At 46.0% G+C, this 15,615-nt stretch overlaps 1 protein-coding gene across 1 annotated transcript in view; it reads left to right on the top strand.

Moving 5' to 3' along the window:
- Positions 1–15,615, top strand: part of VPS33B (VPS33B late endosome and lysosome associated) — a 312,860-nt gene that overhangs the window by 190,467 nt on the left and 106,778 nt on the right. Inside the window, exons 17-18 of the mRNA XM_069625205.1 lie at positions 10,762–10,816; positions 12,735–12,781. Of these exons, the coding sequence (XP_069481306.1) occupies positions 10,762–10,816; positions 12,735–12,781 (102 nt within the window). The remainder of the gene's footprint in view (positions 1–10,761; positions 10,817–12,734; positions 12,782–15,615) is intronic.

Genomic DNA, 15,615 nt, shown 5'->3' with positions numbered 1-15,615 from the left:
ACACTTGCTCTCCATTTCTAAGCTTAGCTACTTGGTTCTGTGAGAAACCTGAGGGTATCCTCACTCCTACTCCCCCTGGATCCTCTTCTCAGGTGGCCAGGGAAAGTTGACAGACCCGTAATTTAGTAAATTTAAATGAGAGAGTAGTCCATACGTTACTATTGTTAAGAAAGAGGCGAGGAACATCACCTCTCCCACCGGAGAATCCTACACCTCAGAGACCAACATAGACTCCAGTCCCCTGCCCTATGTACCAAAAGAAAGATCTAGACAGGTTAGGTTGCCTACCAGTGGGCTGGGACCTATAGGAGGAAACCAAGACTCCTTCTCTCAGTCACATTCCAGAATTGGGTTTCTTTTCCAAACACTAACCCCTCACGCTATTCTACCTTTCATGAAGGTCATAGAGGGCAACGTCTATAACCTCTTCTGGCCTGAAGATTATCTAGTGCATCGAAGAGACAAAGTGATAATCTCTGTGAAATAGCAAATAAACTACCCCATCAACTGGTCCCTCTATATCCTACCCTACAGAGAGGGAAAGTAAAAAATGTTATCCCTTCTCTCCTGCAGAGATGAACTGAAAAGTGTTTTCTTAAATTTCTCTTTAACCCAATGAAGATCAGTAGGGGCGATAATATACAATATCCTATGGGAGCCACCCACAGGGGAGACTAAGGGAGGGCATGGGGGAATAACAGCCCAGAATTTCTTTTCTATCCCTTGATGGAGAAAATGAACTATAAACAGGCCAAGGATGCACCTATGTGTGATCAAATGAAACATTCCAATACCTTGACCTCTCTAGAATGTTTCTCTTCTCAGAAGGTAAAGCCGGAGACCAGTATGAATCTTGTTGAACACTGAGAGGAGGTCAACATTCCTGAATCCCACGAGAAAGACCTCAGTCATCATATTCCCTTGGTTTCCTTAATACCTTTTATTAGGGAACCACTAAATGATGGGGAGCCTGAGGTCGGGTGCAAGGGAAAGGGAGAGTTCTCAGTACTAGGGGAACCTCTCTGCGGGGACCAGGCCCTTGGGGACCCCAATAAATTACTATCCAATGTACCACCTCTTTCACCAGAACCTGTTGATATCCCTCTTGTCCAAATAGCACCAGCGATAGATCAGAAGACCCTACAGGACAACCCAACATCTGGGTCCCTACAGAAGGTGGCACGGGGAGAATTGTTCCCCAGGTTTCCTATCAGCCCCTTTGATGAGCCAGATTCTTATTCTGTGGAAATTGGGGGCATATCATGGAGAACCGTCCAAAGAATTTAGAGGAGGAGTTAATGGAGGCCCGAGCTAACGAAGAAGGAGAAAAAAGGAGATCATCTACCTATTATTTCCCCATCCCTTCACCATGACCAAAACTATTATAGAGGCTTTGGACACCCCATAAAAGACTGCCCCCTAAACCAGGTCCACTTTGATTCACAATTACTCGCTCTCTTCTCGATATAACCTCTTTCTCACTTTCACTTTTGCTGCTTCTCAGCTTTATACCTTACAGAGATCTTTGATTGAGCACCCACGCGGTGCCGGACCACTCTGTCAAAGGTATTGTATCTTGCTTTGAAAGGTCAATCACTCATCAGCAGTTCAACTTTACTTGAGTCTTTTATCACACGCGTTTTAACAATGTTTGTTCCAGCACTCGCCATACAATGTTGCTGCTTGCAACCTTGGCTTCAACACAGACCAGTCTTGTATCGTTCTCCCCAGCTCACCGGCTGTGTTGATTTCACTGACGCTGCTTTGTTCTCAGAGCCCAGGTCGGTACCACGGCGGCTCATGCTTCTCCCCGCCTTGATTATTGACACGGGAGGGCCTCGGGTATCTCCGACACATAATGCAGGATTCTTCAGCCTGGTTTCCTGGTCTTACGCTTTCTATTCTCGAGATTTCCGAAAAGTAACGGTTCCTTGTCAAAAAGGGAACTTCCCTCCTTGCCATCCCCTTCGGTTTTGCCGTCTTTCTTCTCTCGTTCAACTGCCGTTTCGAAACTGCTGTTTCCTCTTGTGCTTTACCTCGCTCAGAGTGTGCTCTCGGGCTCCGCCTTTTATCCATGTGGGGAAGCTTAATGGAAGTCAAGTGTGTGTGATGGTCAGTAATTACATGACCTCGCCTGACCATTGTATTAGGACACGACCGGTATACAGCTCGGGTGTTAGCCTGCTATGAGAGAAAACTGACTGTCTGTGAGAAAGTGTTTGTTTTGTAAAAGGGCGGGGGGTAGAGTTCTTAAATATCCTACCTGGTAGGATGGGTTAAAGTTGTTATAGGGAAGGGGATCCACCCCCAGGAACTGGATCCAAAAGCAATGGCTGTGTCCTGGCCACCTGAATGACAGATCCCCGGGGACTAGCAGGTGAGACACCTTCTGGTTTCTCACACCTTCGAGCAGAACTACTTCCTCAAAAATGGAATAAAATGGGTAAAAAGAAATTGGGCTGTTTGCATGGCCATATTGAAAACTACCCACAAGTCCAAATACCCATCACCATATTGGGTACAGAATTATATCTTGTAGTGGCTGTAATTCCCAACTTGCCAACCCACTTAGTCCTGGGGACTAATTTGCCCTAATTCGATCAATGGATTTCACAGGTGGCCGAAATCAAATTAAAGATTCTTAGAGCTAGACTCCCCCTCCTAAAGAAACCAGAACCTCCCAATTCAGAAAAGAGAAGAAAGTACTATTTTCTTAGGGGTGGACCCAGTACACCAGAGAAAAGAATCCAACCCAAGGGTTATCCAGGGTTTCTTAGACCTTCAACCCTATTGCTTCACAGTGGAACACTGGAATGGTCAAGCGCAAGGTAACGTGAACTTTGTCTCCCGGTTTCCATGTGAAGCACCCCAGTCAAACCCGTATAGGAGAAGGGCATGTGAGAAACCTGAGGGTATCCTCACTCCTACTCCCCCTGGATCCTCTTCTTAGGTGGCCAGGGAAAGGCCATCGCTTTTGAATCCTGACCCTGGGGGTGGAGAAGCAAGGGGGAATCACCTGGGTGGAGGGTCCTTGGGGATTGGGAGTGGGATACCCCAAAGGCGAGACATGGTATCCCCCCTTTCCTATTGAAAACCAACCTACCATCCCCACCCCCTGGCCTTTATGGGCTATTGTAAAACATCTCCCTCATTTTCCCATTCTTTACCTATGACAGTAGTGGGACGAGGAAGAGGCGACTAGGAGTAATGAACACTAGTAACTCCTTTCACCACTCTAGTACTGGGACGAGGAAGATGTCTGTAAAGTACTGTGACGGCCAGGCATGTCCCTCTAACTACAGTCCGGCAAATTCAATTGAGAAGTCACACCTGCAAACTGTCAAGTGGTTGCAGGTGTATAAGAGGAGAGACCAGCAGGGCACCCTGCGTGTGAGGAGGCAGCCATGGTGGGACCTGAGAGGAAGCCAGGATGCCAGCAGAAGTCCCAGGGGACGAGTGGAGCCCAGGGCGAGTTGGGCAGTTAGACTTCCATAGGTGTGGCAGCCTCTGGTATCGGGAGAGAGGAGCTGGAGCTGTCCGGTGAAAGGAGCGCAGCTGCTGGCGTATGCAGGTAAGCACCCGGAGTGTGAGCGGGCCTCATAGTGACCAGCCGCCAGACTGTGAAGCAGAAGGGAAGCAGCAAGGCCATTGGAGAGGAACACGGAGGACCGGTAAGTGCAGGGTAATTACACTCGAAGCCGGGGCGCTCCTAGGGGCTGTGCATAAGTAACGAACTGCCGTCTAAATCAAATTGAATACCGAACTGTATGAAAACTTTGTAGGCACAGCTATTAGCTGATGAAAGTTAAAAGGGAGAGTGCCCATTTGAAAGTAATCTACGAAATAAGAGCACACATATGAAAGAGCATGACACAAAGGTGGGGAATAAAGAAAACCACCACAAAGTGAACTGTATGAATAGATACAGTGTGGCAAGGCCTAAGACTGCCATGAGAGGTGTGACACGTTATTGCAAGGCCAGGAGGCTAACCAGGAGAAGCCAGAAGAGTGTGAACCTGCACATACAGCCAGGAGGCCGACAAGAGAAGCCAAGTGAGTGTGACTCTGAAGACAGTGGCAATACAGGAGAACCTGTGTGGGCAGAAGAGCCCAGGGGTCCTGGTTGCGTGACCTGGGATGGGTGGACTGTGTGGTCTGACAACTACGCCTAGACCGGGGAGCCCTAAAATTGTGAAAACCAAAAACATTGAGAAACAAACCAAGAAGGAGCACTGTTGATGCAATCCAGAAGGAGGGTCAAGTTAACCTGGAGTTGTGTTGAACATTGAGAAACTGAGACAAGTACAAGTTGCTACATTAAAGTCTTGGGGAAGGGAACTCAGAGTTGATGACCTGTAAATGTTGTCTTGAGGACGGAGCCTCAAGACCCTTTTCTTTTGAACTTTGTTGCCTTGAGCTATGGGACGGGAACTCTGAGGATTGTGTGGAACTGTTTTGCTTTGAACTTGGGGACGAGAGCCCCAAGGATTTGTGGAACTTTCTTGAACTTGGGGAAGGGAAGCTGAAAAGGAAGCTAAGAGCTGGAAGAGGCTCAGAACTGTGTTTTCATCGCCATTTCTTTAATTATTCACATTCCTACACATTTTTTAGCTTTAGGTGCGAGGGCAAGGATAGGTTTTGGACACAGATAGACTTTTTTGTTGAACTCTTTGACTTAGACTTTCCTTGGTTTCATTCAGGTAGGGAAAGCCCACCTTAGCATAGGGCAAGGTAGGCCTTCAACCATCCTGACATTTGATTTAATAAACCATTTGATTTTGAACTTTGAATCTGTGTCTGTGTTTTGCTTCATGATGCTTCACAGTTCCTGAAGTGAATCCCGGAGTCTATCAAGGTTTGTGTTGTTGCAATCATCTTTCTACAGGCTGCCAAGCACCGGTATAAAACTAACTAGCTTTGGATATGTCAACAGGTCTTGGAAAAGCATATCAATCTATTGTGTTTTAAACAACATTTTGTCATTTGTTTTCCACTTTGATGAAATCTGGCATTAAGGTTTGTGAATCTCCTATTTGCCTGCTTTTGGCGCCTATAGAAACCTCGGAACAGGAATGATTGTCTTTTCAAAGTTCTGCAGTTAAACTACTTTTTGACGGTGTTCCCATGTGTATTCTCTGTTTGGAAACTCTATATAGTTTGAGATTTATCTAGTGTGTTATTAACTTTGTGGTTCCACAGCCCCTATCGTGGCATGGAAGACAATCTTCATTGTGTTAGCTCTGCTATAGTTAATCCGAGTTCCTAGGTGTATATAGTGCTTTCAGGCACAATTTACTTGTTGTATAGGTGCCTTACAAGTGCACAATAAATAAATAAATAAATATAAGAATTCCTCTGAACTTGCCTGTCCTTTCTTCCTTAGTTTCTTACTCGTTTCTGTATGAATTAGAACATTTAACTCCACAAATCTTTCCTAATCCATCTTCAGATACAGAAAGAACACTCTACAACTTGGATGATTGGAAGGCGCTCCAATTGTACTTGTATTGTTGGAGGTCTTCCGACCTTTAGGTCGACTGTTTCTGATGTACGCTGGGGCCTCACCAGGGAACACATGCTTCTAAATCCTCTATTGAGCCCTTGATCATGACCTGCACTTTGTATCATGTCTGTTATTGATTCCTTCCGGTTCTACATGTTTTTCTAGACACCCTTTGAAATGTGTGCACTTTGTTCATGCACTTTTTGTCAAAATGAATTCGACCATTTTGTTTAATGGAAGGTCACCCCATTAACCCCTCTATAGCCCACAGCCCACCCTCTGCCACCACCGCCTTTCCCCTACTCCTATATACACGTATATGCATATGTATATGGCCGATTCTGACCAACGTGCACACTTTAAAAGTAACAGTCTATGAAATGACATATTACATTCTGTGCAGCATCAGAAATGAAGGCTGGACAGTGTCCCTACCTAAAATCCAAAAATGAAGGATCTGTCTGTGGCAGGATGTCAAAAACTGAAAAGTCATCTTTGTGTGCAAAACGTCCTATCCTGACCCCAAAAATGCCCACTAATGTGAAAAGACCTTGGATCCAGAGGGTGGCTCCCTTTACCTGGATTCTTAAATGGGATGGCAATGTCTCATTGCTAATAGTTCTTTTATGCCTCTCCTTGATTCACAATACTCCTGTTAGGCAACAAGTTCTGCAACAGTCTTTTGCCTGACAATGTCCTTCTTTAACATTTCCCGTAGCTTTGCACATTGCCTGATATACTCCACTGCCAGGGCTCTTTATGCACTTCCAACTGCCTGGTGCACTCTCCTGCCAGGACTTCTCTTGTAGTTCTAAACTGCCTGGAATACTGCCCTGCCCGGAATTCCTATGCAGTTTTTTCTTGCCTGGTATCCTTTCTATCCCGGGTGTTTCAATTGCCTGATATTTTTCCCTTGCAAGGACCTGTCTTGTGTTTCAATTGCCTGGTATCCTTTCCTTGCAAGGACCTGTCTTGTGTTTCAATTGCCTGGTATTTTTCCCTTGCAAGGACTTCTCTTGTGTTTCAATTGCCTGGTATGCTTCCCTTGCAAGGGCCCGTCTTGTGTTTCAATTGCCTGGTATTTTTCCCTTGTAAGGACTTCTCTTGTGTTTCAATTGCCTGGTATCCTTCCCTTGCAAGGACCTGGCTTGTGTTTCAATTGCCTGGTATTTTTCCCTTGCAAGGACTTCTCTTGTGTTTCAATTGCCTGGTATCCTTTCCTTGCAAGGACATGTCTTGTGTTTAAATTGCCTGGTATTTTTCCCTTGCAAGGACTTCTCATGTGTTTCAATTGCCTGCTATCTTTCCCTTGCAAGGACCTGTATTGTGTTTCAATTGCCTGGTATCTTTCCCTTGCAAGGACCTGTCTTGTGTTTCAATTGCCTGGTATCCTTCCCTTGCAAGGACTTCTCTTGTGTTTCAATTGCCTGTTATTTTTCCCTGGCAAGGACTTCTCTTGTGTTTCAATTGCCTAGTATCTTTCCCTTGCTAGGACCTGTCTTGTGTTTCGATTGCCCGATATCTTTCCTTTGCCAGGACTTCTTGTGTTTCAATTGCCTGGCATCCTTCCCATGTGTTTTCACAGTCCCTCTGTATCACAAAAACTGCATATACCGTTCTTGACTCGGTATATCTGCCTGCATTAATGTTCATCAAACTTTGCCCCACACTTGCATCTCAAGCATGTGTATTTTATTGGGGTTTGGTTCTGTACTTTGCCTTTTCTGCTTTCAAACAATCTTCTTTTGCTTTCTGTATTCTCAATCTCATAACATTCAAATTGTTGTTGGTGCAGCCGCAGGAACGCCCCAGGGTCACCACTTGCTTTGAGCTGACTCCCCAGTTCTCTCCCAGAATCTCTGATCCTGTTCGCGCTTCTGCAGCATGGCTCTGCTGCTTGCTTTCGACTCTGGATTGTATAGACGTCCTTCCGGCTCCCTTTGCTTCTCTGCTGTCACATGCCTGCTTCCCTTCAGGTCCTGATAAGGAGAATGCTGCCTCTCTGAGCTACCAAGCGCCCATGAACTCTCTCGCGGCTACCAGCGTCTCTACAGCACGTCCTGCTCGCTGTGAGAAACCTTAAGGTGTCTCTCTAGCTAGTTCCTGGGGATCTGTCATCCAGGTGGCCAGGACACGGCCATCGCTATTGGATCCAGTTCCTGGTGGTGGACCAGTGAGGGAGGATCACCTGGATAGGGAGTCCTTTGGGGAATGGGACACCGACGGGTGAGACGAGGTATCCCCCTTCCTTCAACACCTTTTCCCCATCCTCTTCTCTAGGACAATCAAAAACACTGCTCCCCCACCCCCTTTTCTGACACAAGCACTTTCGCACAACACAGAAGTCAACGGACTAACACCAGAGCCATTTACCTGACATGTCCCAATACAGGCAGAGTCAGGCACTTGATCAGAATCACACACACCAACGGCCCTTTCCCTTCCCCACATGTATAAAAGGTGGAGCACGAGAGCACAGTACGAGTGAGGCAGACAGCACGATGACATGGCTATCGAGACCCAGCAGTTCAAGAGGCGAATAGCAAGAGCCTGACAAGTAACGAAACAACCTTACCCTTTCCGACGCCGACCTGCGAAACCTCCACAGAAGGAATCGTAAGACCAAGGACAATAGCCCAAGTGTGTTGCAGCAGATGCCGGCTGTACCCGCAGCGTGCCTTCACTGATAAGCAGGAACGAGGGAAGCTCCCGTGACTGTGGTACTGGCCTTGACTCCAGTGAAGAGAAAAGCCAAGAGGTTCATCACAGCTGGTAAGTCGAAGGGGAAACCGATAAGAACCGGACTGTGGTGAATGAAAGTCGCACAGTGGCAAGTTTGAACCAAGTTCAAAGAACTGTAAAAAGTGTTAAGGGGTGACCAGCTGCAGAGGGAACTAACTCAAAAGACTCTGGTCGATCCCCATCTGAGTGAAACTACAGATAACAGACGGCTATAGGGGAGCCAAGGAAATAGGTCAAAGTGGTCACACTGAGGGCCAAGCAAAATCCCTGTACAATCGAATGTCTTTGATCTAAGGACAGTTGAAAAGCAAGGGAAGTGAATCCTGCTAAAAGAGAAAGCCATTGTGAACCCGGGAGGCTGAAATTAGAGAAGGGTCCGAGCCCGAGCAAGGGAAATCCAGGGGTGAAGCCTCACCCAATTACTGGCAGTCAAGAGGGGTCCGAGCCCGAACGAGAGAGATCCAGGGGTGAAGCTATCATCCAAGGTTTATTGAGAAAAAAACTGATATATAAATTGTGGAATACGATACATAAGGGGTCGACACCCGGAAGAGGCGGATGCAGGGGTGAAGCCATCACCCTACGTGAACTATGGCTAAGAATTGAGAGGGGTCAGCGCCCAGAAGAGCGGGACCCAGGGGTGAACCATTATCACCCTAAAGAACTTTCATTTGGTGAAAGGAACTTTTTGATTTGGTTATTTGAACACGTCAGGCCCTCGAAGCCATGAGACTTTCAAAGGAAACAAGACTTGGCCATCGACTGCCCTAATAGGTGGAACGGAACTGCCATCTCGTGCCTGGGAAAGCTCAAGAGAATACTGTGCTCTGTGATCCCACCTTACCCCGTGCTTAAAACATGGGCAAGGAAGGCCCAAGCTATCGCATCCTGACATAATATTTGTGAACACTTCTTTCTTTTCTTAAAACCATCAACACCCTTTTTGTATTTGTTATAAGGTTTGACAATAGTTTTTTTTTTAGTATAGACCCTTTTGTTTGACACAACGTCACCAGGACTGCCTTATTTTTATTTGATGGTCGACGCTTGCTCCCATCTTAGGTTTAGGTATAGATTTGGCATTTTTCCAACCTGCATACAATTTAATAAACACCCTTGAACTGTGATCACTTGTGTCTGTTTTTACTGTTACCACTGTGAGTTCCTTACAACGCGCACTGTGTCTCTCCTTCTGTCTCAGCGAGCTCCAATGCTTCGCCACACCGGTTTGTGGCCCCAGTGCTTATAAGCCCCTACCGAGGAACTGATGTCTTTTCCTGCACTGCCACAATCTGTAGTGCGGTTGCCATCTTTAAATGTCCCACACACAGGTGGTTTCATAGAACAACTAGTCTGCACACTGAGCTTCGGGCTCCTGTTGCCTTGTACCAACTCTTTCATCCTCCTTGTCTCAGTACTTAGGTGGTAATGGGAGTTAAAGTCCATGGTTGACATTGGACAAACAGTATTTAGAGGTTTTACATGAGAGAACAGTTTCACATTAAGGTTCACCAGAAACAAAAAAGGTTTAATTGGAGTTTTTATTCTTCAGGTCATGGGTGGGGGGTTGGCTTAAAGAATATTGAGAAGAGGTTTCTTCACTTCCTCTACAAGGGGGAACCAACAGCTGGCAATAGGCCATTAAGGTCATGGGCATTAGAGGGTGTTCATCATGGAAAAGGGGGGCGATACATGGTGTCGTCCAGTGAAGTCACGACATCTTCCTGGTAGTTGTCTCCTCCCATGTGATCCTCCCTCTAATAGCCACCCCCATGGTCAGGAATAGGTAGCGGCTGCCGTCCCCTGGCCGCATGGGAGGAGGTCACTGCCGGGGAATCTGTGATGACTCCCTTGGATTCACCACAGATCTCTTGTAACCAGTGCCCACCCATTCTGGGCCTTCCGTCAGTCAGGTGCATTGGACGTAAAGTGTAAAGCAGCACTTGGGCTGCTACCCATGAATTCTGAAACTTTACTCCCAGGATATCTGCCCGAGATCAGATTATCTGTCAGCTGCCGTATTGTATTTAGATCTGATGGGGGTGGAGGAATGCTGACAGAACACAGAAGTACGTTGTTTGGGCAGAATTCAATTTTTCTGGGTTGTGCTGTACCTTTTTTTATTTTTGCACCCCTTTGGTTTTTAGGATCCCTGACCTCTTTTTGCGGTCAGAGAGACTTTTACTGAAGTCCCCCTGCCACTGAAACCCTTTTTCAGAATATGGTCCTATGGTAGCGCATATGGCTTCTAGGGTAGGGGTGCTTTTCAAGGGGTGATCTGTGTTCCTGACAGTCTTCATGCCTATTCCAGTGGAGCTAAGGACACATCAGTGGTTGCCTAACACTTTGTGCACATTTAGGACATTTTTGCAGGCATTTCTCTCTGAAACCTTTTCAGGTCCTAGGTTTTATGCTTGGTGCGGTGTCGTTCAGTAGGCATTTGAGTGAGGTATTTAAACACATGTGATTTAAAGTACAGAGAATAATTGTAAACATATGTTCCTTCTCTATCCCAGGTGTCTCCGATTGAGAGCTTACGTTTGATGTGCCTCCTGTCTATGACGGAAAATGGTAAGCTTGGATTTTTGCACTTCATGGTGAAGGGATGGCCTCGCCTTCAGGAATTTTCCTCATTGCTGTCCCTTTGGGACAAAGGCCAAGACATTTAACTGACGTGTTTCACTTCAGTGGGATTCCTTATTGTTATGTTATCTTGCATTAGTATAGCGCCTCCTGCCACAGTTTATGGCGTTGAAGCTATTGTACTATAGCAGTAGTCCCCGGGCTCTTCCATCGTTGTTTCTATTTGATGATTTTTAATATTCTAAATAGTGCTTATTTGCATGGCAAGTAATAATATACAACAGTGGTTTATTTTAACTACATTGTATGTATCACATTAGTGGAAACTCTTTTTTAGTAATCCTACTGTTCAAAGTGGAAGAACAGTAAATAAAAAATCTCTCGCTGTACCTGGCATATCATGCACCAATCTAGCGCTCGATCTTGTACTCGCTTGGATTTGGGTTGTTTGGCCAAAGTGAAATGATTTGCGGCGGAATTGAGATTGAAATACCCATATCAAAAAGGGAAGCAGGACAAATATCACCAGTGAGGGTTCTAGCCTGCTTTACATAAAATCAAAGAACATTTTGAGAACATAACAATAAAGACAGATCTTTATATTTGACAAATATATCTGTGATAAAAGGGTTGTATGTGTGAATTACAAGGTGCATAATGTACACTGGGCTTGGTGCTCATTTAATTTGTCACGACATTCACCCGAACATTAACATGTTTGTAACTTTAAACTATATATTCTACTTTGAGCAGCCTTAGGATGTGGATGCAAGGATAGAATGGCGGCGACATCAGTCACTCCATTGGGGTCCACGGGCTGGCTAGGATTTTAGCAAGGGTTTCAGGGTAAGGATGGCTGTGCAAATGCATCCTAGGAAAGTCATGTATGGGATGTTAATAAGGAGGCCTTCACAATGGGCTTGACATTTCTGGAATTATTGCATTGGCGAAGGTGCCTTAGGAGTGCCTGGTGAACATGGGTGCCCTTGATCATATCTGCCAGGCGGGACAGCTCTGCCAATCTTCCAATCGTAAAGTCCCCCGTAAGTCGTCAGGCAGAAAGGGAGCCTCACAGGCCTTAGAGGAGGAGCACCCGCTATTCCAGGCCAAACCACCTACGCTGGCGCTACTGAGGGGCTCTTACTAACCAAGCATTCGGCAGGATCGGCTGGAAGAGCTGTCCTTTTATGCCCGACACAGCTGCTGAATGCCAGCTCTCACCAGGCATTTGAAAAGGCGTTTCTGCTCCCTCCCAGAGAGGCCGGTTCATGTGGGGGTGTTTTTCGTGTTTTAGTGGCTTTTTTCACTAAACAGTCAGCGATCAATCATAATGTGCTATATGATCTCTCATTAATTTGAATTTAAACACGTCTTTTGATTGCCACCGTAGACTTTGCAGTTCCATGTTACTGTAGCGAACAATGGCTGCATTTAGCCAACACAGTGGTTCCTATTTTATTGAAATCGGAAGGATGAGAGGCTGGGGCCGACCCTCACATGGTTCAAACCTGTGACAGCGGGCGCCCCCATATTACACCTTTGGAAGCTTGATCCATTGAGCGGTCTTTCTGGCTTTTGGTGCCCATTGTATTGGGCGGGGGGTTCCTTAAGGAAACAAATACAGTGTAGTCGACACTGTTGGTGCTCTTTGATTGAGCGTCATGCTCCAGTGGGGTTTCCATTTCTAGTATTCCATCATATACTCCAAGGGTCCCCCTTATTCTGCCTGGTGGTGATCCCCTTGCGGCAGAAGCAGTCCATATAATAACACGTGTAGTATGATGTGTGTTCCTTGCACTAGAGGACGGTGTCTCGCTGTCATTTGATAGTGTGCCCCTTTCTTTCAGAATTCACGCATACTGGTCTTTCTGTGAATTAACAAATATATTTTCCTTTTGAACTGCAGGATTGATACCAAAAGATTACCGATCCTTGAAGACTCAGTACTTGCAGGTTTGTTCATTTGGTGCCTTATTTTTCATATGGCATGGAAAGGTATTTTTATTGCATGTAAGGACCACCAGTCCCATGCGCTCTGGCCTGTTCCCGCCTTCCTGTCTGTCTGTATAGACCCTGCCAGCACTTTTTTATTTACTCGCTGTTTTATTTCTGTTAGGGTGCTGTTATATTCATTTGAACATTCCAATCACTTTCCATATTCATGAATAAATGTGTGGATTTAAATGGTTGCTTTTTGTGCAGAAATGGCCACTCCATTTCCCCCAACAAGCCTATTGTGTACATATATAATTGGGAACACCCATTTATGGCACAATCATTAGAGCAGGTTGCGCTTACTCAAGGGCCATTTTGGTACCCTGACTGACCAATCACCATTGGCCTTTACCATTATGTGGATGCAGAGTCCATAAGTGTGAGCAATACTCAGAGAAAGGCCTCAGGAGTTCTGTGTGTAATAATAACACAGCTACCCATGGTCCACTTTAATGTGCCTTGATCTTGAGCTCGCCGCGTTCATGTTCTTCTTCCACTTTCTTGTTTTATTTTGCAGGCACCAGAAGGCCTTCTGAGGTGTTCATCACAATATCCCGCTCTTGTTTGCTACTCTTACTTTGTCACCTACTATCTTGAACTATATGCAGTTTCTGTCCCCAATGTGCATAACCCTGTATATTGCTGCTTCAAACCTAAGCAGCCTTGCCCTAGCAACGCCATGCACTCGTTTTTCAAAGCCCTCTTGCGTGTTATCCTAGTGTTTTCACCTGCAAATGTGGATGCCTCAGCTACCATCTCACCTGCAGTGTGTGAGAAACCTGAGTATATTCTCCCAAGTAGACCTCGGGAATCCCTTATTCAGGTGGCCAGGGACAGGCTGGCGCTCTCAGATCCCAACCCTGGGATGGACGAGCGTGGGAGGATCACCTGGGTAGGGAACCCAGGGTTATGCTCGGGGAGCGCCCCAGGCGAGATGCTGTATTATACCGGGCAAGAAGGCGAGGAGGACGTAGTCCCTGAAGCTTAAATAGGCTGCTCTCCATCAACTTCCCTTCCTGCCCACTGTATCTCCCTTACCCGAATCCAACAACCCCTCTGCATTTGGTAAACCTATTAAGAGCCCAAACACCATTACATTAGGAAACAAAATCTCCCAGGATCCCTGTTTTCGTGTTGCCTACCCGAGTACTCCCTGTCATTCTTCTCCACGTTCCTCTGATTATTATTTCCCGAAATCCCAGTCTGTTTTGACAAAAACGCTACCATGCCCACAGCACCCCCCCCTATTCATTTCATGACAATAATCCCAGTCATTTCTGTTCGTTTCACAATCTCAACAAATCTCACCCTTCTGAGTTTACCAACTCCCATAGTACGAGGGCTTCAATTCCGTATAACACCTTTTCCAACATGAACACGTTGGTACACCGTGACAAACAACGGACTAACACCAGAGCCGTTTACCTGACATGTCCCAACACAAGAGTCAGGCAACTGATAACAAACCAGACTGTGTTGAGCCCAAGGTTACGAACGGCAACATTGTATGAACTTGTTAAAAAATAACTTGTATGTGTTAAGGCTTGAAAGAATGTCCACTGAAGGACCAGCTGCAGAGTGGTCAGGCGCAACGTGGGTGCTCATTTGAAGGACTCTGGCTGGTCCCCTTTGTTGAAACTAAAAGTACCAGAAGGCCCTAAGAGAGGCTGGTGTGAGGAGTCAGAGGGGCGATACAAGGGTCGAGTCAAACCCCTTATACAATCGAAAGTGTCTGATGGGTTGACAAGAAGGAAAGTAAAGGGAAGTGAATTGTAAACATTGAACTGTGTGAAGCCTGACTGGGGGCAGAGATCCAGACCTGGGCAAAAGGAAGAACCTAAGGGGCCTAGAGTGACCCCGACAGAGGGATGCCAAGAAAAACCTTGGGGAATGCAACCCCCACTTTCTGATGATATTGTGAACTAAGGCAAGTGTGAACCCGATGGAGGGATGCCGAACGAAAGCTAGGGGAAGGGAACCCTGCTTTTCTGCTTTTCTGAGGAGGTGATAGAATCATGAACTGTGTTAGAATGGCTATGTGAACCCATGCCAAGAGAAAACCAATGGAACTGAATCATGCATTGTGAGAAAGCAAAGTGAACTGTGTATTTGTCAAACGTGAACCCGGCTGAGGGATGCCTGTGAATTGGGGTGAAGCATGATACACCCATGAACTTGTGTTGACAAGAGTGAACCCGGCTGAGGGATGTCCACAGTGAATGGATGTTTAACAAGACATTGAAACGCTTGAATGTTACATTTTGAATGAAAGGCCGTAGTGAACCTGACTGAAGGAGGCCAATGTTGCAAGAAGGATCGGAGCCCAGGTGAGGGGATTCAATTGCACAAAGTGAAGATTTACTAAAGGAACTTTTGTTGTTGTTCATGGTACATGAGGTCCTCTAAGGCAAGAGACTTTGTCTAAAAGAGACTTGGCCACAGAAGGCCCTGATATTTTGGAAACAAACTGTCAGCATGTGCTGAAGAAGCCCAGGAGTGTGCTCTGCTCAAGAGTCCTGCCTTGTCGCGTGCTAAAAATATGGGCAAGGGAGACCCCAGCTATACCATCCTGACTTAGTTTGAGAACACTTCTTTCTATTCTTGTGAACGTTATCCCACACTATTTCGTAACGTAGCGGTACGGATTGGCAATAGGATTTTTTGTATAGGCCCTTTTTATTTGACTAGACACCACGAGGACTGTATTATTATTTGATGGTCGTAGTTTGCTCCCATCTTATATTTAAGTTTAGATTAGGCATTTATCTCACCCATTACACAGTTTAATAAAC

The sequence above is a fragment of the Ambystoma mexicanum genome, chromosome 11 (assembly GCF_040938575.1).
Source record: "Ambystoma mexicanum isolate Mex_15411 chromosome 11, UKY_AmexF1_1, whole genome shotgun sequence".
In the NCBI taxonomy this organism is placed as follows: Eukaryota; Metazoa; Chordata; class Amphibia; order Caudata; family Ambystomatidae; genus Ambystoma; species Ambystoma mexicanum.
This window is presented reverse-complemented; position numbering and strand designations above follow the sequence as displayed.